This window comes from Panthera uncia (assembly GCF_023721935.1).
Source record: "Panthera uncia isolate 11264 chromosome B2 unlocalized genomic scaffold, Puncia_PCG_1.0 HiC_scaffold_24, whole genome shotgun sequence".
Taxonomy (NCBI): domain Eukaryota; kingdom Metazoa; phylum Chordata; class Mammalia; order Carnivora; family Felidae; genus Panthera; species Panthera uncia.
The window spans coordinates 10,409,026-10,436,905 of record NW_026057580.1 but is presented as its reverse complement, the minus strand read 5'-3'; the positions used below and the strand labels follow the sequence as shown (position 1 = coordinate 10,436,905).

General features: G+C 50.2%; 3 protein-coding genes across 4 annotated transcripts; all 3 read right to left on the bottom strand.

Annotated features, from left to right (window-relative positions):
- Nucleotides 1-22: 22 nt before the first annotated feature.
- Nucleotides 23-15,519, bottom strand: VARS1 (valyl-tRNA synthetase 1). 2 transcript variants are annotated; one of them, XM_049653563.1, is made up of 30 exons: nt 15,087-15,519; nt 14,395-14,817; nt 13,190-13,324; nt 12,956-13,094; nt 12,587-12,711; nt 12,414-12,501; nt 12,090-12,190; nt 11,826-11,953; nt 6,884-7,048; nt 6,580-6,661; nt 5,960-6,079; nt 5,766-5,874; nt 5,579-5,673; nt 5,211-5,301; nt 4,848-4,972; nt 4,659-4,762; nt 4,415-4,573; nt 4,194-4,284; nt 3,961-4,066; nt 3,800-3,870; nt 3,587-3,712; nt 3,123-3,227; nt 2,972-3,040; nt 2,807-2,885; nt 2,555-2,682; nt 2,031-2,186; nt 1,644-1,850; nt 1,460-1,571; nt 1,021-1,346; nt 23-170 (listed from the first exon to the last, which is right to left on the bottom strand). In XM_049653563.1, the coding sequence occupies exons 2-30, from the start codon at nt 14,779-14,781 to the stop codon at nt 102-104; spliced, it is 3,798 nt and encodes a 1,265-aa protein (XP_049509520.1). In that variant the 5' UTR covers nt 14,782-14,817; nt 15,087-15,519; the 3' UTR covers nt 23-101. The 2 variants fall into 2 exon arrangements, with proteins under 2 accessions (XP_049509520.1, XP_049509521.1); XM_049653564.1 differs by having other exon boundaries at nt 12,414-12,498; nt 15,087-15,518.
- Nucleotides 15,520-16,103: 584 nt separating this feature from the next.
- On the bottom strand, nt 16,104-22,729 carry LSM2 (LSM2 homolog, U6 small nuclear RNA and mRNA degradation associated). Its single transcript, XM_049653205.1, has 6 exons — nt 22,703-22,729; nt 22,255-22,554; nt 21,551-21,618; nt 16,903-16,933; nt 16,726-16,785; nt 16,104-16,626 (listed from the first exon to the last, which is right to left on the bottom strand). Exons 1-6 carry the CDS (start codon nt 22,727-22,729, stop codon nt 16,501-16,503), a joined length of 612 nt encoding a protein of 203 aa, XP_049509162.1. The 3' UTR covers nt 16,104-16,500.
- Nucleotides 22,730-23,866: 1,137 nt separating this feature from the next.
- On the bottom strand, nt 23,867-27,609 carry HSPA1L (heat shock protein family A (Hsp70) member 1 like). The gene is made up of 2 exons (XM_049653562.1): nt 27,497-27,609; nt 23,867-26,109 (listed from the first exon to the last, which is right to left on the bottom strand). The coding sequence occupies exon 2, from the start codon at nt 26,094-26,096 to the stop codon at nt 24,171-24,173; it is 1,926 nt and encodes a 641-aa protein (XP_049509519.1). The 5' UTR covers nt 26,097-26,109; nt 27,497-27,609; the 3' UTR covers nt 23,867-24,170.
- Nucleotides 27,610-27,880: the final 271 nt, after the last annotated feature.

Genomic DNA, 27,880 nt, shown 5'->3' with positions numbered 1-27,880 from the left:
CCCACCACACACAGACAAGAGATGATTTTGTGGCAAAATATTTTATTGCTGCCACCCCCACGGCGGACTGCTGGGGGTTATGAGGGTCAGAGTCGGGTGCATCACAGCATCTTCTGAAATAGCGCGATGGCCTTGTCCACCTTCCTGAGCTCTGCTTCTGTCTGCTGGAGCTGGGGGTGGAACAAGGGAGAGGGGGTGGTGGGTGGTGAGGATTCAGGCCCAAGAGAGGAGACCTCCAAATGCTCGCGATGGCAGAGGGGTCCCAGTTGGAAAGGTGGGTGGGGACCGCAGCAGGGAGTAGTCTGGGGACTGTGTGAGCTCAGCTGGCCTGTTCCCTCCGAATTCTCACCAACCTCCCCATCAGCACCCACCTTCCCCTCCATCATCACTGGCCTCTCGGGTCTTGCCTTTTGCCAGAGTGGTCAGTCCCCCAAAACGAAGGAGCCCATGTGCCCTAGCCAGCAGCCCGACCCCCAGCTGGACGGCAGCACACAGGGGTTAGGGACGCAGCCTCCCAGGCAGGCACTGGGCCTTCATTTGTAAAATGGAAATGGGGACACCCCCTGCCCTGAGCAGGTTTCCGGGAGATTGGACTGAGCCCTGCTCAGCGACCAAGGCTCCGTAATGCAGCCTCTGCTCATTTCTCTCTGCGTCCATGTGGTTCACCCCACTGCTCCTCCCTGGAGAGATCCCAGGTGAGCCCGCCAGGCTTCCTGGCTGTAAGTGGTCCTGAGACCAGCACCAGGCACTCAGGGTGTTCCGGGCACTGGGTGGGGCACGAGGGCTCTGGCTGGGAGGCAGGATACCTGGTTCTAGGTCTGTCTTCACCTTGCTTGTGTGACCTTGGGCTGTGCCCCTGCTGCTGACCGTTTCTCATGTCAGAGGAGGGATTACGTGGGCCCTGCCTATGCAAGGGGCCCGGGCGGCCTGCTCCCCCATGGCTGCCCAGGGCTGGGCCTGATGATGGAGGGAGCAGATGGTGTGGGCAGTGGAGAAGGAATGCCCGTCCACACCACACACCTTGACTTTGTCTGCCTCCTGGACGTCAAGGGGCACCTTCGTAGGGTAGCTTGAGGCAGCGCGGCGCTCCCACAGACGCTGTGCCTGCCGCTGTGCCTCACCACGCTTGGCCTGCAGCTTGCCCAGCTCTCGGGCCGGGTCCACCAGTCCCTGCAGCTGCAGGTGGACGGAGCAGCGGTCAGAGGCCAGGGCCACAGCACAGCCCTGTGGCGCGGGAGCCCCCAGGGCCAGGACAGCCACCACGCCCGCGCTGGCCAGCGCCTGCACGTAGCCTGACACAGCCGACGCCAGAGCGCCCGTGGCCTCATCAGTCACTTCTAGGAAACCTGCGGGGAGGGAGGAAGGTGAGATGTGGCCCCCAGGAGACGCGAGAGGAGGCAACCACGTCGGACAAGGGTCCCAGAGTGGACTGAGGGGCCAGTGGGACGAGGTGGCTCACAGTCAGGCCGGATCCGGGTGAGGTTGTAGTCGGCACGCAGGGAGCGCACAGCTCGTGTGATGCTTAGGGCCAGCTCCATGGCAGCTTCTGCCTCAGGGTCCCTCCAGGAGCACTGTGGGATGGGAGAGGGGGTGAGGGAGGCAGGGGGGCAGGCCAGAGCCCCCCTCTAGGCTACACCCCATACCTCCGAGGGCTCCGGATAGGGGGTAATACAGAGGCTAGGCGGAGCTTGTAGTGTCCGCCGGGGCAGCCTCTGGAACAGCTCCTCGGTCACGAAGGGCATGAAGGGTGACAGCAGCCGCAGGCCAACGTCCAGGCAGGTATAGAGGGTCTGGCGAGCACACTCGGCCACCACCTGGTCCACCCCATTCAGCACGGGCTTCAGGCACTCCTAGGGGACCAGGAAACACAGAGCACGAGGCTCAGGGATGGAAAAGGCCTAGCCTGCAGCCCTCACTGTGCCTGTGAGGACCAGGAAGGGGACAGGTTGGCTCAGGTCTCGTGGCCAACCACTGGCAACGTGAGGTCCAGGGCTCTGCCGCCCCCCACCCGTCTCTCAGCTCCTCCTCACCAGGTAGACATCACAGAGCTCATAGAGCCAGAAGCTGTACTGGGCAGTGGTGACAGCCGGGAAATCGTAGGCCTGGAAACCCTGGTTGCTGAGCCTCACGGCCTCAGTCAGCCGGCTGCGGATCCAGCGGTCCACTATGCTCTCATGGCCTCCAGGCTTGGGAAGAAGGGACACATCAGCGAGGAAGTACCATAAGCTCAGGGGGAAGGAGGCAGAAGCCCATGGGCGGCAGGAACCATGGGCAGATCGGCATTCCAGCAGCCTGATACGTCTGAAGCAACCACCATGTGCCCAGCATCTGGAGGAAAAAGGACCCCCACCCCCTTCTCGGAGGACCCCGATGCTCAGGCTTTCCCTGTATCTATCTGTCCCGCCTGTTGCAGGAAGGCTCCTCCGGGGCAGGTGCTGGGCCTCCTGACTCAGTGGCTACAATCGTGACACAGCACGGACCATGCTTGATGCCTGAGAGGCAGACGAGCTGCCTGTGTGGGTGCTGCCCACCCTGCCGCCTACCAGGCCCTCACCTCAGAGGTGGGTGACGGCACAAAACCCTTCCCAAGGCCACGCAGGGCAAACTTTGTGGCGTTCCAGAGCTTGTTGCAGAAGTGGCGGTATCCCAATATCCGGTTCACATCCAGGTTGATGTCGCGACCTGGGCGGGTGTGAAGTGTGACTCCTCACTATTCTCCCTCCCAACTCGTGCCCATGGCGAAGAAGGAGAAGGGTGGGCTCAGGGAAGGAGGAGGGACTCAGCGGAGAGGTTTTGGAGGCCATACCCTGGGACGTGTAGGCACACAGTCCAAACCGGAGGGCATCGGTGCCGCACTCGGGAATCCCCGCCGGGAAGTCTGCCTTCTGTGGGGAGGAGTCAGTCGGGGGTGTCCTGAGGCAGCTTCACCTACCTCAGCCCACACTGTAGCCCCAGAGCCCGTCCTCGGTACCTGCCCTTCTTTAGCCTTCTCCACCTCACTGGGATCCAGGTTGCTGTTCAGTAACTGGTCGTGGAGGCCCTGAGGGTGAGGTGTGAGCAGTCAGGGGGCCATGGCCACAGCCCCACAGCCCTTCCCGGCCCGGCCCAGGGCGCAGCCTCACCTGCAGGGAGACTCCGTGGATGACGTCCAGGGGGTCGATGACGTTGCCTAGAGACTTGCTCATCTTTCGGCCGTGGGCATCTCGCACGATGGCGTGGAGGTAGACCTGACAAGCAAGGGCAGGGAAGGCCCATGACAATGTGTCTCTTCACCCACGCAGCAATGCCTGCCGGGGCCCTGCATCCGGTCTGCCCCGTTCTGAACCTCAGGCCCCCACGGTACCCCTGCCAGTACATTTGGCACCTCCATGGGAATTAGAGGCGCTCCCTCATCTAGGAAGCCATGGCACAGAATCACTGAGTGGAACCCGGGCTGGCTTTCAGTCCCCACAAGCCCTCCCTGGCTAGGCCCACCCACAGCTGTCCGTGGGCTGTGCTGTGTCCCCATGTGTGCTGAGCCTGAGCTGTGGCACAGGAGGGTGGGTGATGGTAGGGACTGTGGGAAGGGTTTCGGCAGTCTTATCACCTCTCTGAAGGGCAGCTTGCCAGTGAGCTTCAGGCCAAGCATGACCATCCTGGCCACCCAGAAGAACAGGATGTCATGGCCCGTCTCCAGCAGCGTCCCCGGGTAGAACACATTCAGATCTTCTGACTGGGGGCAGAGCAGGGCATGATGGGGAGCCAAGCACCCACCTCCAAGACCGCCATCCCACCCTGGGCTGGTCCCCCAGGAACATACGTGGTTGGGCCAGCCCAGGATGGAGAAAGGGAAGAGGCCAGAGGAGAACCAGGTGTCCAACACATCCTCATCTGAGGGAGGCCAAAGGTCAGAGATCAGAGGGGACAGAGATGAGGATCAGAACCCCAGCTCTGCCCTTCACCCCCAAGGCCCTGACTTGCCTTGCTGGAGACTGATCTTGTCAGGGGACACTCCAAATTCCTTGGCTGCCTTCTCCCGGGCCTCGGCCTCGCTGCGCCCGCTCACCCAGTACCGCCCATCAGGGTCCTGCCAGAGGTAGGGTGAGTGCCAAGGGGGTCCCTCTGCCTTGCCCTGACCCCTCCCCCCAGCAAGGACCCCACAGACCCACAACTCCCTGAGATGTGCCAGTGTCCAGCTCTGGCCCAGTTCTCACCTCCCCTGGGGGCACAGCTGGGTCACTGACTGTGATGAAGTAGGCTGGGATGCGATGGCCCCACCACAGCTGCCGGGAGATACACCAGTCCCTGCAAATGGTGGGGGGCAGGGGGATTAGGGGGAAGGGACGTGAATCAGGCAGGGGAGGGAGGTGCCCCGGCCTGTGCCCTGATTAGCCTCTCACCCAATCACCCTCCCACATCAAGGGCCCTGACGCACCGGATGTTGTCCATCCAGGCGTGCCATGTCCGTTGATGGGCCTCAGGTAGGATGCGGAGGTCACCCCGTGTCACAGCAGCACTAGCGGCCTGGGCCATCTCCCCACAGCGCACGTACCACTGTGGCCGCAGGAGAGGCTCCACCACGTCCTTGGACCGGCTGTGAGAACACACGGGTGGGAGATCAAGAGGTGAGCACCCTGAGGAGCCCCTCCCCTGCCCTCTTCCCAGGCCCCCGTCCTCACTTGCAAAGCGGCACCACCATGGGGTTGTCCTCAATGCCTCGGAACAGTCCCCGCTCCTTCAGTGCCGCCAGCACCGCCTTCCTGGCCTCAAACCTCGGTAGGCCCTGGGTAGGAGACAGGCCTCATCACGGCCATGCCTACATACCCCACCATCTCTCGACCTGGCCACCACACCCCAGGTAGTCTCACCAGGAAAGGCGGGGGCACGTTGATGAGGGCCCCTCGGGAGTCCATGATGCTGATGGCCTCCAGCCCGTGCCGCTGCCCGACTTCATAGTCATTCTGGTCATGTGCGGGGGTGATCTTCACTGCACCTGGGGTGTACGTGGGGGTGCCAGGGTCACGAGGACTCAGTGGAGTCTCTATACACACCCTCTTTTGCTGAAAGATGTGGCCCCCAGACCACCCTTGTCTCCCACCTCTTGAGTACAGCCCCCTGAAACCCAGTCCAAGTCCTGCTGGTTTAGGAAAAGTTTGTTCTTTTTCTTCCAGGGGGAAGATGAATGACCAAAGGGTGCCTCCTTCTCTCTCCAGAGGCAGCCCTCGGCTCACCTGTGCCAAACTCCATGTCCACAAAATCGTCAAAGACGATGGGGAGGCTCTGAGACGAGAATGGGTGAATCACGCTCCTCCCCTTCAGGTGCTGGGGGCAGAGGGAGACATCAAAAATTCAAGAAGGCAAAAGCAAACAATAAATCATTTCAAAGATGAAAAAAAATTCAAAACGGGCTGGACCCAATTCCTCTTACCCAGGTCCCTGATTGTCCCAACACCCAGGGCCAAAAAGGAGCTGAAAATGAGTTTCTGATGCAATTTTCTCTCAGCCAAGAGGCTGAGCGCCCATCCCACCCTCATTCACAGTGTAGGAGCCCCTTCCGACCAGCACTCCTCCCCAGCTGTGGGCAGCACCCCTGCCACACCTGGTATCTCGGGTCTTTGGGGTGCACAGCTACGGCCACGTCTCCCAACATCGTTTCAATCCGAGTTGTCGCCACTACCACCTCCTCGTCACTGTCTAGGGTGACACGAGGACTTGTGGTCTCAGCTCTGGCCCCTTCTCACCTCCTACCTCACCCAGCCCGGGACCCTGATGCCCCTGGCTCCTACCTGAGCCTTGGACCTTGTAGGCAAAGGAGACAAGGACCCCAAACTCCACCTTCTCCTTGTAGCCAGGCACGGAGAGCAGAGTGCGACCTGTCAGCTCCTTCTTATCCACCTGTGAGATGGGTGTTAAATAGCCAGGGAGCTGGAGTGGGGGGGGGCGGAGATGGAGAGAGCCTGGGGTGGGGGTGGGGACACACCTCGATGTCAGAGATCGCAGAGTTGAGGGTGCAGGACCAGTTGACGAGACGGGTGCTGCGGTAGATGACTCCTTCCTCATGGAGCCGGACGAAGGCCTCTGTCACAGCTGCTGAGAGTTTCTAGGGAGCAGGGGGAGTCACGCATGGGCCCAGGTGCCTAGGGACCCAGGCAGACTTGCCAAAGCAGCGGGATCTGGTGAGACTTGGGCTGTCCAGAGTCCCACCGTCAGCACACAGACCCCTTTGAGGGCTAGAGGGCAGAAGTATTTTTCTTGAAGAGGAGAGAGAACTATGGGAACACAAAGGCAGGCAACAAGCCTGAAGACTCTGAAGATGGCAGGGAAGCCACTCAGCTAGGGACAGGTGCTGGTGAAGAGAATCCTGGGAGTTCAGGCTCCACAGGAGAGTGAGGCCCCAATGTGTGCCACTTGAAAGAATGTGAGCTCCCAGACTGGGTGACAAAGGGCCATGATAAGGGGCGAGAGGTGGTATTTGCAGCTGAGCCCTTAGTGGTTTCCTATGAGCAGTGGGCTCCCCTCCTAGGGGAAGGGTGCTCTCTTCTGTGGGTGCTCTAGGGAGCTTCCCTGTCCTGCCTCAGCCCCAAGACCCCTCCTACTCACAGGGTCCATGGTGAAACAGGCTCGATTCCAGTCCAAGGAGCTGCCAAGCTTCTTCAGCTGGTGGTAAATCCGGTCACCCTTCCTGGAAGTGGACAAACAGGCCGGGATCAGCACTCAGGCCTGGGCTGGAGAGAGACACTGAGCGGCTGATGGGGTATTTTCACCCGTCCCTCTGAAAATGACCTGGGCCCCAGAGCCCACTAACCCTCAGCCTCCGTGAGGGTCTGGCTCTGCAGCCACGGCCGGAGGCTACAGAGATCTTATCTGGACAGGGGGACAGAAGTGGGGGGGGCTGCATACTCACTCCTCTTTCCACTTCCAGACCTCCCGTAGGAAGGCCTCTCGGCCCAGCTGGTGCCGGCTCAGCCCCCGTTCGCGCCAGAGTTTCTTCTCCACGACCACCTGAGTGGCAATGCCAGCGTGGTCACAGCCAGGGTTCCACAGGGTGGTCTCCCCTCGCATGCGGTGCCTATGGGAAAAACACGAGGAGCCAAGGGGAGTGGGCTGGTGGACCTGGCATCAAAGGAAGAAGGGGCTCCTGGGAAAGGAGTCAATGGACTCAGGAAAGAAAGGGGCCCAATTCTAAAGTTATAGTCAGGGAGGGGCGCCTGGATGGCTCAGTCAGTTAGGTGTCCGACTTCAGCTCAGGTCATGATCTCATGGTTCATGGGTTCGAGCGCCATGTTTGGCTCTATGCTGACAACTCAGAACCTGGAGCCTGCTTCGGATTCTGTGTTTCCCTCTCTGCCCCTCCCCCACTCATGATCTGTCTCTGTCTCTCAAAAATAAATAAATGTTAAAAAAAAATTTTTTTTTTAAATGTTCTAGTCAGGGAGCAATGTGCAAGGACAGCCAGAGCAATCTGGCAAAAGAACAAAGAAACAAAGACGCTCTTGCCCAACTAGAAAACAAAACGTATGAGAAAGTTATGATTATTAAACGGTAAGTTACTAAAAAAAAAAATAATAAATAAATAAAAATAAACAGTAAGTTACTACATAGAAACAAAGTTACAGATAAAGGGAACCAAACCCTGTCTAGAAACAGATGCAAGCACATTCAGTATTTGTCAAAAGTCGCATTTCTTATCAGTAGGGAAAGGATGAGCTACTGAATAAGTCTGTTTAGGACAGCTAGCTAATTAGTTCCCTACTTCGCAACACTCACAAAGATAAATTCTAATCAGACTGATGAACTCAACACTATCAGAAAAGCATTAGAAAAAAGTAACACACTTTTCAAACTAAAAAAAAGACCAAGACACAGATGAGACTGTGACTCTGAGGTAAGAGAGGCCTTTGTTAATGAGACACAAAGATAAAGCTGAAGAACCCTGACAAATCAACTAGACCAAAATGTAAAAATCTCAGAATAAGACCCCTAAGTAAAGTTAAAAAGCAAGTAATAGGCCACTTAGGGGGAAGTGACTAGAAGCTAGTAACACATTAGGGAACTAATCAGGAGGTGAATTAGAGAAAATAGAGTAGCATTGCAGGGCTACATCTGCCACGCTCTGGTTCAAGTTCGTGCAGCTTATGCTTAAGCTCTCTGCTGATGTGGCACATAAAGCCATTAAATTCCAATGACCTTTTCTGTGACCTTTTCGAACTAAGCACATTAAAGCCGGGAGAGGAAATTATTATATAAACAGAGGCAACTGGGTGGCTCAGCCCATTCAGCTTTTGACTCTTGATCTCAGGTTCAAGCCCTGCGTTGGGCCTGGAGCCTCCTTAAAAATAATAATGAAATAAAATAAAATAAAGATATTAAAAAAATAACAAAGAAACACTATATATACATCACTTTCAAAAGACTCATCAAACTATATTATATTCATTACTTTATAATCTGATCATCCCCACTACAGTTAGATCTCCTTGGGTCCTTGGGAATAGGGACTAAAGCGACTCCACTCTCCTGAGCTCTTCGATCCTCAAAGTGTTGGTTAAACATGTACTGGATACGGGGGCGCATGGTTGGCTCAGTCGGCTAAGCATCTGACTTCAGCTCAGGTCATGATCTCGCGGTCTGTGAGTTTGAGCCCCGCATCGGGCTCTGTGCTGACAGCTCAGAGCCTGGAGCCTGCTTCAAATTCTGTGTCTCCCATTCTCTCTGCCCCTCTCCTGCTCATGCTCTGTCTCTGTCTCAAAAATAAAAACATGTACTGGATACAAACATGTTTTATGAAATCTGGTGTTTGTTAGGTTTTACCAAAGAAGTAAAGCATAACAAATGAAAATACAAAGAACAGGGGCGCCTAGGTGGCTCAGTAGGTTGAGCGTCCCGACCTCGGCTCAGGTTATGATCTCGCGGTCTGTCTGTGAGTTCGAGCCCCATGCTGGGCTCTGTGCTGACAGCTCAGAGCCTGGAGCCTGCTTTGGATTCTCTGTCTCCCTCTCTCTCTGCCCCTCCCCTGTTCATGCTCTGTCTCTGTCAAAAATAAAATAAACATTAAAAAAAAGAAAACACAAAGAATATTTTACTAAAATCATTTCTCCGGGTTTGTATAAAGTTGACCAAAAAAAAAAAAAAAAAAAAATCAGTAAAATGTCATAGGTATTTGCATGAAAGTACCCTATTCTCTGCTGGGGAGAAAAAGAAAAAATATAGATATACAACTCACTTTTATTAATAATGTTTTGTTGATGGAAATATTTAATGTTGTGTTTCACGTGTTATTTTTTTTTAATTTACATTTATTTATTTTTGAGAGACAGAATGCGACAGAGCATGAGTGGAGGTGGGGCAGAGAGAGGAGACACAGAATCTGAAGCAGGCTCCAGGCAAGCAAGCATTCAGCACAGAGCCCAATGCAGGGCTCAAACCCGTGAACCACAAGGTCATGACCTGAGCCGAAGTCGGACACTTAACCAACCGAGCCACCCAGGCACCCCTGTTATTTTTGATTCTAAAATGTTGATAGAAATCTATTCCATTTAAGTAAATGGGAGTTTCTAACATTTTATTTAGGCCATGTTCATTAGAAAAAAGGCTGCTATCTTAAAAGTTCTTTTTTTTAAGTTCATTTATTTATTTTGAGAGAGAGAGAGAATGTGAGCGGGGGAGCAGAGAGAGAATCCCAAGCAGGCTCTGCCCTGTCAGTGTAGAGCCTGACTCAGAGCTGGATCCACCCAGGGGCCCCACCTTAAAAAGTTTTCTAAGAAGTGTTCATTCTTTTCTAGTGTTACTAAGTTGACCGTTGTATGTTACATGTATTTAACACAACTCTGTATTTTCAGCTTTCAATTCCTCACAAAATTCTAAATCTGATGTTGTATCCCTAGTGCCCAGAGCACAGCTGGCACATAATGATGCCTGATAAGTACTTCTAACCAAATTAAGTTAGTAAATAAGACTCCAGAAAAATTTCTCAGAACTTAAATTAAAATTAAATAAACCCTGGCTTCTAAAGATAAAAAGTTGTTTTAAAATACTTTTCTAGGGGCACCTGGGTGGCTTAGTCGGTTGAGCATCTGACTCTTGATTTCAACTCAGGTCATGATTCCAGGATTGTGGAATCGAGCTCTGCTTTGGGCTCTTTGCTAAGTGTGGAGCCTGCTTAAAATTCTCTCTCTCTCTCTCTCTCTCTCTCTCTCTCTCTCTCTCTGTGTCTCCTTCTGCCCCTCTTCCCTGCTAGCACTCTCTCTAAAATAAAAGTAAATAAATAAATTGAATTAAGTACATTTTTATTTATTTAAAAAAAAAATTTTTTTTTAACGTTTATTTATTTTTGAGACAGAAAGAGACAGAGCATGAACGGGGGAGGGTCAGAGAGAGGGAGACACAGAATCCGAAACAGGCTCCAGGCTCTGAGCCATCAGCACAGAGCCCGACGCGGGGCTCGAACCCACGGACAGTGAGATCGTGACCTGAGCCAAAGTCGGACGCTTAGCCGACTGAGCCACCCAGGTGCCCCGAATTAAGTACATTTTTAAAGAAACTTGCCATCTGCAATATTAAATTATATAATTGTTAACTAATTAAAATATTAAAATAGTAAAAATTAGGAAGGAACAAGTACTAGAACAGGAGAAAACATACACAACAAACCAAAAAAATCAATATCTGAATATTAAAGAATCTTCCAACAAACCAATTAAAGAAAAAAAAAAACAAAGAATCAATAGAAAAATGGACAAAAGATGGGTACAGACGATTCACATAAAAGGAAACCTGACCGGCCAAACATGAACAGGCACAGACTCAGTAATCACAAACAAACACGGATATGTCCAGGGCCGGAAAGGGAACAGGGAAATGAATACCCTCACATGCAGTTCACAGAAGTATAAATCACTGAAGCTGCTGTGGGGGCAACTTAATATAAGCATGTCCCTCAGACCCAGCAGTTTCACTTTCTGATATTATACCAGAGAATCCTTCCACTTGCACTTGAGAAAGCATATACAGGAATGTGCATTCCAGCAAGGTTTTCAAGAGAGAAAAATCAAAAACAGCCATTAATAAAAAAGTGATTCCAGGGCATCTAAGTGGCTTAGTCAGTTGAATGACTGACTCTTAAGAGCCTGCTTAAGATTCTCTCTCTCTCCCCCTCTGCTCCTCTCCCCGTCTTGTGCACTTACTCTAAAATAAAATTAAAAAAAAAAAAAGTGATTATTACAGCACAGCCACATTATAGAATGCTATGGAGCAATGAAAGAGAATGAGATCAGTCTATGTATAAGAACAAGGAAAGATCTCCAAAGTAAATTGCTAAGTGTAAAAAAAAAAAAAAAGTTGTAGAGTAACATGTTTAGGGTGAGCCCTTTATGTTAAAGAAGAGAAAAAGAAAAACCCACTCAAAAGGAAAATTATACAGTTCTATGGGCATGCATATTTGTAAGTAGATAGGAAAGATCTGGAATGATACACATCAAAGTGGTAATAATGGCTATGTTTCGGGAGGGAGTAGGTCTAGAGAGATGCAAAGAGACTTGAAGCTTTAAATTTCTTACAAAAACATATTCACAGATTTCTTGTTTAACTCAAAATAATGTTATTTTCCATAGCAAGAGCAGGGAGAGAACAGCATCTGCAAATGAGGGGTGTTGGTTGCTTGACTGGGGGAGCATGCAGAGGACGATGGGAATGATTATGAGAGAAGTGTAGCACCACCAGGGGGCACAGCTGAGGGCCAATATGGAAGAAGGGACGACAGATGGCCTGTCAGGGAACAGAAGGGAGGACAGGAGTGAGAAGCCAGAGAAGGCAGAGGGAACCCGTTGAAGGAGAGGACAGGAACTCACCATCGGGTCAGGGAGTCCTGGATGGCGTTGGTGAGTGCGTGGCCCAGGTGCAGGGAGCCTGTCACATTGGGGGGTGGGATGCACATCATGAAGATTCCCCGGGGATTTGGTGCTGACACGCTGGCACGCTGATGGGGGAGGAAGGACGGGCACATGCTAAGGCCTCATGTCACCTCTCCCGGCCCCCTCCCAGGCAACCTGTCCTCTGGCCCTGCTGTCCCCCTCCCACATCTCCTCCAGGCCTGGGCAGTGGAGCCCACTCACTCCATACTCGGGCTTGAAGAAGCCCTGCTGCTCCCACCAAGGGTACCAGGCAGCTTCCACGTACTGAGGGCTGTAGGAGTCAGGCATGGTGCCACTGACATCTGGGGGAGAGAAGGGGAGGGTCAGTGCCTGAGGCTGGGAGCAGCTGGGCCAATGGGCCCCTGGTGCTCACATCACAGGACAGGCATTGGGAGATCTGGGGCTGTGCAAATCCTCACAAGCCAAGCAGTGGGAGCAACGGCAGAGGAGGAAGGGGTAACACCGCGCAGCAGCAGCTGAAGAGGGTGGAGGTGAAGCGCTGGGGTCCCTACCCCCTTCTAGTACCTTTCTTTTCCCCAGATGGGGTTGGGAGGTCGTAGGTAATGACCCCAGGATCCCGTTTCCCCCTCTTCTCTGGTTTTGGTTTCTTCTGCTTGGGAGGGAAGAGATACAGGCACAGATATCATCCACCCATGTGTGCTACCAGCTTTCTTCCAGTCCTACCCTTAGCTTCTCACCTCCCCTGGGGGTGGCTGCTGCTGTTGGCTCTTCTGCTTCTGCTGGAATTTCTCTAGCTTCTCCCGTTTCTTTGCCTCTTTCTTGAGTTGCGTAGCAGTCTTTGGGGGTGCAGGGACCTCAGAGCCTAGGCAGAGGCACAGAAATGCCAACTTGGCCCATTGGGGACCCTCTGTGAACCTTACTACTATGTTTCAGATGGCCTATTCCAGCTGCCCAAGTGCTCCTCCATGCTGGTCTCCCATCTCACCCTTCCTCAGGCCCCTTCCCCAGTGATTCCACCATTCATAAGAAAAAAAAAAAAAAAAGAAAGTGAGCTACACGGAAAGCCCAGAGGAACCCCTCCCATTTTACTCCCTACCCTGCCTCACCTGGCTGTTGGGAGAGCAGTCTGGCCCCTGAGTACAGAACCACCTCCCCCAGCACTGCACGGAATTCTGGCTGCTGGACACAGGTGATAAACCAGCGTGTCACATTACCCCAGATCCGGCGCGCAGAGGGGTCCAGGACCTGGGATGGTGACAAGAAATGAAATAGCCTTAGTCACCCTATAATGAGGTCTGAGGGGAGCTTCCGTCATTCTTCTCTAAGCCCCGGTGACTTACGTAACGGAAAGGCAGCAGCAAGGCTGTGACAGCCGCCAGGTCAGCCAGAGTGGGAGCCTCCCCAGCCAGGTAGGTGTGCAGCCGAAGCCACTCTTCCAAGGGGCTCAGAGCCCTCCCCAGGGCCCCCAGGGCAGCCTAGCAGGAAAGGGAAGAGGTTATGAATATGATAAGGCTTGGCCCACCTCAATCCCACCCCTTATCCCCACCCAATCCAGGTGACCCCCTTCTATTCCACAAATCACCACCTCTGAGGTCAAATGGTCATAAAAATATTCCCATTTGTTCAATGAATTCCTGCTGAACACTTACTATGTGTCAGATGCAATATATCAAACACAAGAAGAAGTTAATGTTAAGATTACATGAGACAGCACAGTAATTGCTTCAAGAAGTATTAAGTACCTACTACAGGCCAGACACTTCTCTAAGAATGAGGAGATGAAAACAGACCCTGCCTGGTGGAGTTAACACTCTAGTGGGGGAGACAGACAATAAATATGCAAATATATAACACATTACCCTATTTTTCTTCCTAAGTGCTCTAAAGAAAAATAAATCAGGCTGAAGTGGGGACAAGGAATTCCAGAGAGGGAACCCCTATTTTAGACAGAATAAGCAGGATATAAGGAAGCAAGTCAGGGTCTAAGTCATATATTCATTCATTCATTCATTCATTCATTCAAGAAATACGAAGTATCCACCATGTGCTCAAAACTCTGCAAGGAGGTGGTTGCTTTGAAGAATTCCTGGCTACAGTCTGGTACAGTTCTCTCTCCTCTCCCTCCCAGCCCTTCCTCATTTCCCTCTCCCTCATCTCCTTCCAGCAGGGGCCACCTCTCGCACCCCACTTGCCTCTCATCTCTCCTTCACCCAGTCTTTATTTTCTACACTTCACAGTAACCACGGCCTTCATCAGCCTCAGACTCCTCAAACTTCTGTGCCCAGACTTTAAAACACCTGGCACCAGACTGCTCTGCACACTTCTTTTAATCTTCTCGAGTTCCTCAACATGAAAACTTCTCTTTTCATCAACGGGAAGACCAAGGCTTCAGAGTTTAAGAAACCGGCCCAAGGTTATCATACCAGAGGGCAATCTGGGATTTGATCAGTGTTTCTCCACATTTGACATGCTATCTTCACTACCCATTCCACCTTCTTTCTTCTAAATTTCCCCCTCTCCCTCTTCCCTTCTTCTCCCCAATCACCTGGGGGTCCTGGGCAGAGCTTCGGAGTCCCAAGGCCGGCAGCGATGCTCCACAGGCAGCTGGTATTAGCTCCGTGTCGGCGTAACTGACCCACTGTTGGACCAGGACGGCGGCCCGGCTACCGCCAGGGCCCCCCAGGCCTGCTGGCCACAGCAGCTGGGCCACAGCGGTGGCCCCCCACACCCAGAGCCCGCCGGGCCCCTGCTCCAGGGCGGGCAGGCGGGGTGGGGGAAAGGGAGTCCTGCTGGTCGGGGGTGGCTGGAGACAGACGCGGGGGTGGGCTCCTCCCCAGCCCGGTCCCTCCCCAGCCTCCCCATAACGCGCAGCGATAAGGGCACGGAGGCTGGGGAAGGCATCGGGATGAGGGGAGACATACAGGATGGACATGGTTACGCAGGGGGTCCGAACGAGGTGGATAAAAACCTAAGGAGAAGGAAAGACGGGAAGACTGAGGAACCCAGGGGCGTCCTACTGGAGGAGAGAGGGTACCCCCGTGGGGACTCCTGTACCGCAGGTGCCCGAGACCCCCAGGACTGGAGGTCTGATAGGGCCTTAAGAGCCAAGGGCCCGGCTCTCGGAGTGGCAGTGCCAGTGGGAAACTCCCCAGGATCGCGCGTGCTCGGGGACTGCGGGAGGCTCGGGGTAGCCCCTCGGCGAGCAGCAGGACGCGGGCTCGGGCCGCCGGTACGTACTGGAGAGAGGTGGTCAGGCCCAGCCAGACAGCCACCTCACGGCCGGGCGCCGGCCGAAGGTGGACCGGCCTGGAGGCCGGGGCCGAGAAGTCCGGCGGGCAGGGACGGTGGGCGGTTCTCCGGGCGATCCTAGCTCCCTGCGACCGCCGCCGGGCCGTCTGTGCCCACGTGTTCCCCCCCTTTGTGACAACAAGCGTTTCCGGGCCCGCGGGTCCTGGCGCGGGCGGCCGTGCTCCGCCTGCGTGTGCAGGTGCGGCCCTGCCCGACACTGGCCCGGGGCCGCGCCACCCGCCGCCGACCGCGCTCACGAGGGACCGCGCGGGACGCGGACGCGGGAGCAGAGGACGCCCCCGCAACCGCTCTTCGGTCAGGCGCCACCGCGGGCACCTTGCACGGGTCCTCGGGCGGGCCAGAGGAGGGCGGCGCCCAGCGGGCAGTCCGGGAACCTGCCGGCCGCGGCCGAGAGGGCGCCCCGCCTCTTCTCGGAGCCTCATTCCCTCCGCAAAGAACAGGGAGTCAAGCTGGAGGGCCCGTAAGGTCCTCTAGCGCTGAGAACTCATCTGTATAGAAAACTCCTATTTGCTGAATGAGCCAGTTAAGAATTCAGTTAATTCCCAGTTACAACTCTCCACAATAAAAATTGTCACTTGTGTTAAACCTCTATAGATATTCAGGAAGCGTGTAGTGATTTGGCTGGGTTGAGGCGGCATGATAGAGCAGCATCAAATGCATGTTGGTGTCTCATTACTGTCAGGTTAACAGAAGGACAGAGATGGAAGGGCAGCAAATACTCGTTGTGGGTATAAGCAGAAGACCACGGTAGGCAGGGGCATGTTCAAGAAACATGGTGTAGCCAGGTGAGGTATTACATGGTTTACACCAAGAAGAGGGGCAGACAATGCTGGGAAGTTGGGTTGGATTCTTGGCTGAGGTGATGAGAGTAGCAGGGCTTGGATGAATGCAACATCCCTTTCCCACCCTCCAGGCTCCTTCCCCAAACACACACAGAACTAGAACTCAAATGTGCATCATAAGTTTATTCCCGATGCGGGACAGATTCCTTCCATCCCCAAAACGAATCACATGGTGCCCTGGAGAAATCTAGGAGATTCTTCCACCAGAATCTAGGAGATTCTTCCCACTCCAGGGAAGGAGTGAGAAGGACAGATGCTGAGGACAAGGCTGACTTTGCAGTTCCCCAGCCTACTTATCCTCCCCTCCTCAACAGAGGAGAGCTGCTCCACACTATTTCCTCTCATCCACTCATCGCTGAAATAATAATAGGAAAAAAAAAAAGGCTCCACTATTTAAAAAAAAAAGACAAAAAATCCTCAATATGGGGAGGGAGGGGTCCTGGCTGGGACTTGCGGTTAAAGGTCACCAATAGAAGAGGGACAGGGAAGAGAAGGAACCATCACTGTTTCTGCTGCAGGGCCTCCTTCCTTGCTGCGTCCTGTAGCAACTGTGTGTCGACCTCATCTGCCGGCAACTGCACATAGCGGACCACTGAGCCCCGGATGAAGCAGTTCTTCACTGATAACTAGACCAAGATAGACAAATGTGAAAACACCCTTAAAAATATCTGCTATCCACCCGGGAGCATCCTGCTTCTGTTTCCTCTTCACCATCACCAACTCACCATGTGAGGGTATTTCTCAGGGTCTGTGACACTGATGTCCGTTAGTTTGATGTTGAGATACTAAGAAAAGAAGATGAATAGCATCATCAGCTCTAGAGAAAACATGCAAGTACCCAGCACTGAAACTCTCCCCTCTCCTTCCCCAAGACCCGATTCTAGGCTCCTACGATATCTCACCTGATCCACAGAATGGAGGGTTCCACAGATGCTGTCAGGGGAGATGGAGGAGAGAACCAAATCAGTTTAAACCAAAATAAACAGAGATGTCTTCAGAGCATGGATAAGAACATGGTTGGGGGAAGTCAAGGACTTAAGGAAGCCAGAAAACGTAGAACCAAAAGGGGGCATTCCTAAACCCAGGAGCAAGAAGGACAATGCTTTTACTGCAATATGTTATTTTACTTATTTAGTTTTTAAATGTTTATTTATTTTTGACAGAGCGAGAGAGAGCGCGAGCACATGAGCGGGGGAGGGGCAAAGAGAGAGGAAGACACATAATCTGAAGCAAGCTCCAGGCTTTGAGCTGTCAGCACAGAGCCTGACTCGAGGCTTGAACTCATGAACTGTGGAATCATAACCTGAGCCAAAGTCAGACACTTAATCAACTGAGCCACCCAGGTACCCATGCAATGTGTTATTTTAGATCTCATGTCTCCTCTCCTAGAACCAACTCACTTTTTAAAATTTTTTTTTATTTTTGAGAGAGAGAGACAGAGTGTGAGCAGGGGAGGAGCAGACAGAGAGGGAGACACAGAATCTGAAAAAGGGTCTAGGCTCCAAGCTGTCAGCACAGAGCCCGACATGGAGCTTGAACTCACAAACTGCAAGATCATGACCTGAGCCAAAGTTGGCACTTAACCGACTGAGCCACCCAGGCACCCCCAAACCAACTCACTCTTAACAGCTACCATTAAACAACTGTCATGCACTAGACCTGTATTCCACATATTTGCAGTCTTTCTAGCCACTTTGCAAGATAGCCATTACCCTCTAGGGACTCAGAGACTGTGTAACGTGCCTAAGTTTAGGACAAACGGGGACTTGAGTCCAGGTCTGATTCCCCAAACCATCAGCTATTTTCAAACATTTCTTGCCTTGGAACCAGAGCCCCATAGGTAAAGTAGACAAAATAGCTTAACATTGTTCTTGATGCAGGCACAGGGATGTCCTGTCCCTTCCTCAATCCCTGGGCCCTCTGAAATGTGAATGAGGAATGCTATCAGAACACCAGTACTCCAAGTCAAGCTCCAAGAGAGCTACCTCTCTTTCCCAACCTCTTTAATTTCTGTCAATGGCTTCAACAGTCTTACAACCTCAAATCCTGAGTAGTACTTCACCATCCTCCATGACCCATGTCCCCATCATTTGATGACATTTTTCTAACATTTCCGTAATTCTCTTTCCAATTTGACTTCTACAAACCAAGGTCTAATTACACTTCAATCCAGGTCAGCTTCCATCCTGGCCGCCCTGCATGTCATCACAATTCTATGTTCCTTAGGACTGTGGTTCTCAAACACTGATGTGTGCTCAAAGGTTTCTTAAGTCTGTGACAAAAGAAACACAGGTTGGGGTGCCTGGGTGGCTCAGTCAGTTAAGTGTCTGACTTCAGCTCACGATCTCACTGCTTGTGAGTTCGAGCCCCGAGTCAGGCTCTGTGCTGACAGCTCAAAGCCTGGAGCTTGCTTCAGATTCTGTGTCTCCCTCTCTCTCTGCCCCTCTCCTGTTCACGCTCTGCCTTTCTCTCAAAAATAAACATTAAAAACAAAACACAAGTTAATATAGCGTGTGTTGAGTGTGTATGTAGTGTGCTAAAGATTACCAATATTCTTCCCTAAGAATAACTCTTTAATTGCCCTTACTTTCTGGTATGAACAGAAATTGTTAATAAAAATGATTATAATAAATGGTAATTTTAGAAATGTCCTTGCCAAAAATAAATTGGCAGTTCTCTGTGGACCCCAATTTTTGTTAGATTCTAAGTCTCTGAAATCCAGAGACATACTGCCTCAGTGGTGGCTTCCCCACATCCCTGGCTGCTGAAAAGCCTTTGAGAGCACCCTACTACCATCTGCAACAGCGAAGTAACTTTCAGGAATTGTGTAAGGTGGTGTCATTTCATTCAGTCCTTTAACAGTATCTGGCAGAAAAATAGTATGACATCAAGCATGAGAGAAACAAGCTCTTCCCCCAACCCAATGGACTACTTTCAAATATTGTAAGTCCCTGTTGTAGGGCATGGGACATAAGCTATTATTGCCATGTAGAAGACCCAGGAAGGAGAGAAGAGGAAAACCAAAAACAAATCATCTCACAGAATTGCCTAGGGTGGTTTTGGCTTCCACACTTGTCTCTCTATATGGCCCCAATCTGTATACCATCAATACCATATGCATCACTAGTGCCATAAATGGGAATCTCTGATCTAAAAGGCAAGTCTACGGTGCCTAGCTCACTCAATCGGAAGAGCACGCAACTCTTGATCTCGACGTTATGAATTCAAGCCCCACATTGGGTGTAGAGACTACTTTAAAAAATAAAATCTTAAAAATAAATAAAATAAAAGGCAAGTCCCTCTCTTCATCATTCCTTACATCAACGTTTCCCCAACTAAGAAATTACCTCACAAAGAAACATGGAAGATATTGTTGGGGGTGGGGAATACACTGATTCAAAGTTTCTAAAAGAGGGACGCTTGGCTGTCTCAGTAGAGCGTGTGACTCTTGACCTTGGGGTTGTGGGGTTGAGTCCCACACTGGGTGTAGAGATCACTTAAAAATAAAATCTTAAAAAAATTTGAGGGGCACCTGGGGTGTTCAGTTGGTTGAACGTCTGACTTCGGCTCAGGTCACGATCTCGCAGTTCGTGAGCTCAAGCCCCACATCAGGCTTGCTGCTATCAGCCTGTCAGCACAGAGGCTGCTTTGGATCCTCTGTCCCTCTCTCTCTGTGCCTCCCCTGCTTGTGTTCTCCCCAAAATAAATAAGTATTAAAAAAAAAAAAAGTTGGGTATTAAGGAGGGCACTTGTGATGAGCACTGGTTGTATGTTAAGTGATGAATCACTAAATTCTACACCTGAAGCGAATATTACACTGTATGTTAACTGGAATTCAAATAAAAACTTGGAAAATAAAGTTAAAAAAATAAAGTTTCTAAAGGAGAGTCAGGTAATAAGTAATGATACTTTAAATGTACACTTCATTCAAAGGATTTTTTTTCCTAAAGAAAGAGATGGGAACAAAGATGCATGCATGAGGATGTCCAGGGCAGCATGATTTATAAAAACAAGGGACTGGAAACAGCCTAAATGTGCAACAGCAAAGTCGGTTAAAGTAGTTCCAGCCAGCTAATAAAAATGCCATACAGACATTAAGAATGTTAAAGATCAACTTTATTGACATGAAAAATATCCACAACATACTGTCAGATGAAAAGCAAGTTTCACAACTGCATAAAGAATATGACCCCATTTTTTTTTCAAGTTTTTATTTAAACTCTAGTTAACATATAGTGTAATATTAGTTTCAGGTGTAGAATTTAGTGGCTCAACACTTATATACAACACACAGTGTTCATCACAAGTGCCCTCCTTAATATCCCTCACTCATCTAGTCTACTCCCTGCCCACCTCCCCTCCAGTGATCCTCAATTTATTCTCTATAGTTAAGAATCTATTTTCTGGTTTGCCTCTTTCCCACCGCCTATGTTCATTTGTTTTGTTTCTTAAATTCTACATATGAGTGAAATCATATGGTATTTGTCTTGCTCTGTTTTTAATTTAAGGGAGCGTGCACGCACGTGTGCACACACCAGACAGAACTGGACTTCAGTTCTGACTGTGTCATTCACTAACTGTGTAGACTTGAGCAAGTTTCTTAACATGTATGTCTATGCTTCAGTTTCCTCATGTGTAAGACAGCAACAATAGTATATGTCATATGGACATGTTATGAGAATAAATTCATACATACAGAATATTCAGAATAGCGCTTAGTTGATAGAAGGTTCTCAAATGTTAGCTATTTTTCTTTCTTTCGGCACACACCTATTAAGCACCTACTATATACCAGGCCTATGCTAGGTACACAATGGTGAGCTGAGGTTCTGGCCCTGTAGGAAGGACAGGACATAAACCATAAACATTTCGATGAAACCACAATTTGAGAAGCACCACTAGGAAGAAAATTAGACTATATGACAGACTTTATATGGCTAGACGGACCAGGAAAAAAGTGTCTCCAAGGATACAGCATTTACTCCAAGTCCTGAACAGTAATTAGGAACTAATGATACAAGGGGGTAGAGGATGTAAAAGCAGCAAGACATAAGGGATTGCATTGGTCTTTGGCTTACCCTTTACATTTTCTTTAACAAAAGGAAGATTGTGCCATATATACTATTCTGCAACAGCTCTCCATATCAATGCATCGTATTCCTCTGTGACAGCTGTATAGTATGGAAGTACCACAACTCAATCAACCCATTCCGGGTAGACAGCTATTTGTTTCCAATTTGGGGCTATTGAAAGTAAAACCACAAACCTCTTTGCACATACATCTTTACCTGTGGCACTGATTCGTACATTTCTGTAAGCTGGGTCAAAGGAGTCTATAATTTAGTCAGAAAAAACCAAAACTATGTTCGTTTCGCAAAGAAGGAAAAAAATATTATTGATGCCTGCGCTGCCCTCTTTCTAGTACTTTAAACTTAAGGCACTGGTCATTTATTTCTTCTGTAGCTCTCCCACTGTGCCCAGCCCTCAAATACTTGTCAAAGAGGTTCCAGAGCCCTGCATATCTCCGCCCCCTACAGAATGGGTACCTACCTCAGGTCATTCTTGAGTTCCACGACCACATCCTTGCCCACGAGGGACTTGAAAAAGGAATAGAAGAGCTATTGGGCGAGAGGGGGAAAACCATCATATGGGAAGGCACACAGTAGGGAAGAGTGCTCCTTTGCCAGTATCCCCAAATACTGGTATTGGGATCCCCACCACATCTCTGGCAAGTTCTCAAAACTTCACGGGAAAGAATACTCTGATAGGGACGACCGCCTGAAGCGCAAAAGATTCTGCACCCTTCACTGAGCCCCTGGCTGAAAGCCCCAGAGAGACACTCTGCCCTGCACTCCTCGGGCTCTCCGGGTGCGTCTCTCAATCGCCCACCTCTCCTGGGGCCCTGCCCACTCGCCCCAGTGTACAGAATTGTACAAAGTATCCCATTCGCACCCTCCCAAAGCCTCCTGAGGTCTCGCTTTTTCCCTCCCCTTGTTTCCAACTCTCTCCCGCGTTTGTTTTGTTTCCCTCATAAGTTTAAAAAAAAAAAAGAAAGAAAAGAAGGAAAATCCCCATTTGCTCCCAGGTGTCTTCCCCCGCACCCCAGAATTTGAGGCGTGAGAACTAAGGATGGGGGCAAGACCCCTGGGCCCAACTCCGACCCGGCCGGTCAAAGCCTAGACGCCACCCCGACTACTATCCGCCGGCACGCCCGCGCTCCGCCCGGGCGCCCCTTGTGACGTCACGGTACCTACCATGGTGCTCAAGCCGCTGCCGGCCGGGCCGGGAAAACGAGAGCCGGGAACCGCGGGACTGGGGCCGGACCGCAACCGAGACGCTAGCCCGCGCGTGGGAATGGGCGGGGTCGCGGAGGCGCCACGAGAAGCTCGGAGGAAGCTCCGAGCAAGCACTACGGCACGCGGCAGGGTCGCACCGCCGGGAGCGCTAGCAGGGGAGAGCCGAGGGGGCGCTAGAGCCGGGAAAGGGGCGGGTCTTCCTGCCTTTCCACTTCCTCCCGAGTGGCGGGCTTCCAAACACGCAGGCGCGGGCCCCAGCTGTTTGAAGAGGTACACCGCCTCTTAGAGGTTTTTTTCACTGACAGTGCCATCCACAGCACGATTGCTCACACCTTACATTCTGCTAACAACTGTGGAGGAATTTGCGAAAACTCCTGATTTGTACACTTTTCTATATCTGTCACACTTGGATAAAAACTTTAGAAAATAACATGGTGCAGAATCCCCGAAATCAGGAGCCTGAGCACTCCTTTTGATTCTATCAAAGGCTCCCAGTAACATATTTCTCCCAAGGACCCAATCTCAGTCCATATTTCTCAGACCCTTTTGCCTGTAAAGGACTGAGTAAAACCAAACAGAAACTTGCTCAGGGCTAGAAATTCCCATTGTAACATTTCACTTAAAACACAAAGGGACACAAGGGCTGTTACACATACTTCTATGCTCCTGTCCCCAAGGGTTTTATAAATATGGGATATGACACAATAGGTGAAAATATTTTTTAATAAGACTACAAATCCTCCATTTCTCATCTTGCACAAAAGTACCCATTTGTCAGCACTTCGTTGTAGAAATGTTTTCTGCATGTAAAAGATGTAATAATCGACTCTGAATACACAGATGTTGGATCTTCTGAACCCACTATAAGTATCATAAGGACATCAAGCAGAAGTTTGTGTCCCCCCCCCCCCCAGCTGAACCCTAAGCACCTAAACCACTCTATCACTGAGTACAAGCATAGCAACTGCTCTACCTGGAGCTAAAGGAGGCTGATGATCAAAAGTTATTTTCCTGCTTCAGGGACACCTGGGTGTCTCAGTTGGTTAAGCATCTGACTTTTGATTTCAGCTCAAGACATGATCTCACAGTTCCTGGGTTCGCACCCTGCATAAGGCTCTGCGCTAATGGCACAGTGTGGAGCCTACTTGGGATTCTCTCTCTTCTCTCTCTCTCTGCCTCTCCCTGTGGTCGCTCACTCTCAGAGTGAATAAATAAATAAACTTTACAAAAAGCCATTTTCCCACTTAAAACAATTATCTCATGAAAATTCAAATACTTTCCACTTATCAGTTTAATGATTCACAATGAGCTCACAATCAGACCACACACACTCTCTCTTCATTGATTCTTCTTTTCCTATTTTCAAGGTACAGTAACAGTCTAAAGATACCAGAAGAGGGACACCTATCTAGCTCAGCAGGAAGAACATGTGACTCTTCATCTTGGGGTCATGAGTTCAAGCTTCACGTTGGAGGTAAAGATGACCTAAATGCACTTAAATATATTTTTAAAAATAAAAATAAACTTTAAAAAGGTAAAAAAATAAAAAAATAAAGATACCAGAAAAAAATTTTGTTTTAGGAACAAATTTACTGAATGACAAATAACCATCCACACAGGAAGAAGAAAGTTGGGAAGGTTGGAAATAAATAACAGACATCAAATTCATCAAATGGCTCAAAGAGGGGCCTAGTTTTCCTAAGAGTCAGAAACAGGGATTGTGAAAAGGTGGTATACAAGACTCTTTTGTCAGAATCTGAAAGGGATGGTAACAGGTTCAGGTCCAGTCAATTCAAGAATCATAACAATGTTTGAAGATGAGGGGAACAAAATCACCTTAGAGGCACCCTAGAGCCCTCCAGCTCCAGATAAGATTAATCTACTTCTTCGATGGTGGGGCCTGTGGCAGCCCTTCCAGGAGTATACCCTGTCCCACAGGTAGGCCCAGCGCATCCTCCCTGGTAGAGTTTGGTGATGACTGGGTTACACACCTGCTCCAATTCCTTTCTCTTGTGATCAAACTCTTCTTTCTCAGCCAGTTGGTTGGCCTCCAGCCACGAAAGGACCTCATTGCATTTATCCAGTATTTTCTTTTTATCAGACTCACTAATCTTGCCCTTCAAGCCCTCATCACTCACAGCACTCTTCATGTTAAAAGCATAAGATTCTAAGGCATTTTTTGCAGCGATTTTCTCTCTTTGGACCTCATCCTCAGCTTTGTACTTCTCAGCATCCAGGACCATGCGTTCAATCTCCTCCTTGCTCAACCGGCCCTTGTCGTTGGTGATGGTGATCTTGTTGGCCTTGCCTGTGCTCTTGTCCATGGCTGTTACATTGAGAATACCGTTGGCATCGATGTCAAAGGTCACTTCAATCTGAGGCACTCCCCTGGGTGCAGGAGGGATTCCAGTCAGGTCAAAGCGCCCCAGCAGGTTGTTGTCTCGGGTCATGGCCCTCTCGCCCTCAAACACCTGGATCAATACCCCTGGCTGGTTATCTGAATAGGTGGTGAAGATCTGCGTCTGCTTGGTGGGGATGGTAGAGTTGCGCTTGATCAGGACAGTCATCACACCCCCGGCTGTTTCCAACCCTAGGGACAAGGGAGCCACATCCAGCAAAAGCAGGTCCTGTACCTTTTCAGATTTGTCCCCCATCAAAATGGCTGCCTGTACAGCAGCCCCATAGGCCACTGCCTCATCTGGATTGATGCTCTTATTGAGATCATGACCATTAAAGTAGTCCTGTAGCAGCCTCTGAACCTTAGGGATGCGGGTGGAGCCCCCTACTAAAACAATGTCATGGATCTTAGCCTTATCCATCTTGGCATCCCGAAGAGCCTTCTCCACAGGTTCCAACGTGCCTCTAAACAGGTCTGCACACAACTCTTCAAATCGGGCTCTGGTGATGGACGTGTAGAAGTCGACGCCTTCATAAAGTGAATCAATTTCCAAGTTGGCCTGGGTGCTGGACGACAGGGTCCTCTTGGCCCGCTCGCAGGCGGTGCGCAGCCGCCTCACGGCTCGCTTGTTCTGGATGATGTCCTTCTTGTACTTCCTCTTGAATTCCTCCACAAAGTGGCTCACAAGCCTGTTGTCAAAGTCCTCTCCACCAAGGTGGGTGTCCCCAGCTGTGGCCTTTACTTCAAAGATTCCATCATCTATGGTCAGGATGGACACATCAAATGTTCCTCCACCCAGGTCAAAGATCAAGACATGTCGCTCTCCCTGACCTGCTTTATCTAAGCCATATGCAATGGCAGCAGCTGTGGGTTCATTGATAATTCTTAGCACATTCAGACCCGCAATCACACCTGCATCCTTGGTGGCTTGACGCTGAGAATCATTGAAATAAGCTGGCACAGTTATCACAGCATTGGTGACAGGGTGGCCCAAAAAGGCCTCAGCAGTCTCCTTCATCTTTGTCAGTACCATAGAAGAGATTTCCTCAGGATAGAAAGCTTTTTTCTCCCCTTTGTAGGACACTGTTACCTTGGGCTTGCCTCCTTCATTGATTACTTGAAAAGGCCAGTGTTTCATATCTGCCTGCACTACAGGATCATTAAATTTCCTGCCAATCAGACGTTTGGCATCAAAGACAGTGTTCTGGGGATTCATGGCTACCTGGTTCTTGGCCGCATCCCCAATGAGCCGTTCCGTATCGGTGAAGGCCACATAGCTGGGGGTGGTGCGGTTGCCCTGGTCATTGGCAATGATCTCTACCTTACCGTGCTGGAACACCCCCACGCATGAGTAGGTGGTGCCCAGGTCGATGCCAATGGCCATTCCCTTAGCAGCAGCCATGGTCTTCCGAGGCCTGAGGAAAAAAAATGAGATAAAGTTTTGGCAGAGTGCTTTTTTTTTTTTTTTTTACTTTATTACTTTTTTAATTTAGAGAGACAGAGATGGAGAACACGAACGAGCAAGGGAGAGGGGCAGAGGAACAGAGAGAGAATCTTAAACAGGATTCACGTTCAGCATGGAACTCAACACAGGATTGATCCCACAATCCTGAGATCATGACTTGAGCTGAAAAAAGAGTTGGATGCTCAATGGAGTGAGCCATCCAGGCGCCCTTATTACTTTCCATTGTACTAAAATACACATAATGTGAAATTTACCATCTTAACCATTTTTTAAGTGTACTGTTTAGCAGTAAGTTCATTCATATTGCTGGCCAAACAACCTCCAAAAATCTTTTTATCTTTCAAAACTGAAATTCTATATTCACTAAACAAACCTCCATTCCCCTTCTCTCTCCAGCCCCTGACAACAACTATTCTATTTTCTGTCTCTATGAATTTGATTACTCTAGTTCTTCATAATAATACAATTATACAGTAATTTCTTTTTGTAACTGTTTTTTTTTTCACTTAGCAAGATATCCTCAAAAGTTCATGTATGTGTTACAGCATGTGTCAGAGTTTACTTAACCCTGAATAATATTAATTATATATATATAGGGGCATTATATATGGGGCACATTTTGTACATTCATTCCTTCCTTGGACACTTGGGCTGCTTCTACCTTATGGCTATTGTGAATAGTGCTGTCATAAACTCCATGAACAAGTTTCTTGCTAGTGTACAGGTATTCCAGTCTCTTCTCTCACGGAGAGTGCTTTTTGGACTAAAGTATTCTTAGAGAATTGGAAGTAAGTGGGAGGACAGTTGGCATATATTGTTTAATTTTCACAGAGTGTAACTTCATTGTCCTGTTTCTTTATCTGTGATATTTTATTCTGAGATTGTAACTGTCTCCTGCTGAACTAAGATTATCTTATGTTCTGGTCCCTTTACCAGACATTAATCTCTATCTTTCGGTTTAGCTACCTTCCACAACTCCTTTACCCTCCATTAGGCATTAGTTGGCATACTATTGGGCTAGTCTGAAAATGGCTACTAGGAACCTAATCTACCCTTCACAAACTTTCTCAGACGAGATAGAGCGTGACAAGCAATCTCTCCAATCTTCTCTGGAATAAAACTATCTGAAGACACTAACAGATCAGCTCCTCCACTTCTTTCCAGCAGCTCTGACAAATCCCACCCACCTTGGCTCCTTGCCAAAGGATTCCCCCTTCCCTGATTAGTCAATGCACCCCATAGATTGAAACTACAGAACTTTCCAGCACTTTCTCAAACATGGATCTACTAGTCTTGCCTATTGTCATTCCATTTCAATCAGAGCCCTCCTGGCTCACCTATTGTCCCGCCGCCTTCGATCCAGTTTAATAATGTTCCAACTGCGGAGCCCCTGTGCGTGGGGGCTCCTTTAACATCCAAACGGCGCAGCCGGTGTTCCCCCACCCCCCACCCGCCCCGCCCTACAACTTTGAGCGGACTCCGGACCTACCATCCCCTACCATCCCGATTCCTAAATAGCTCATGAGGTCAGAGGCAGCACCCCCCCATTGTAACGCGTCTGGGGAGCCAGCGTCAACATTCCCGCCCCCGCCCTGCCTCCGGCCCTGCCAGCCCCTCCCACCTCCTCGCGCCGACCCCCGCCCTCCTCGAAGCCTTGCAAGCCCAGCAAGCCCCAGAAGAGTCTGGAGAGTTCTGGGAGGGGCGGCACCCAGAACGCTGAT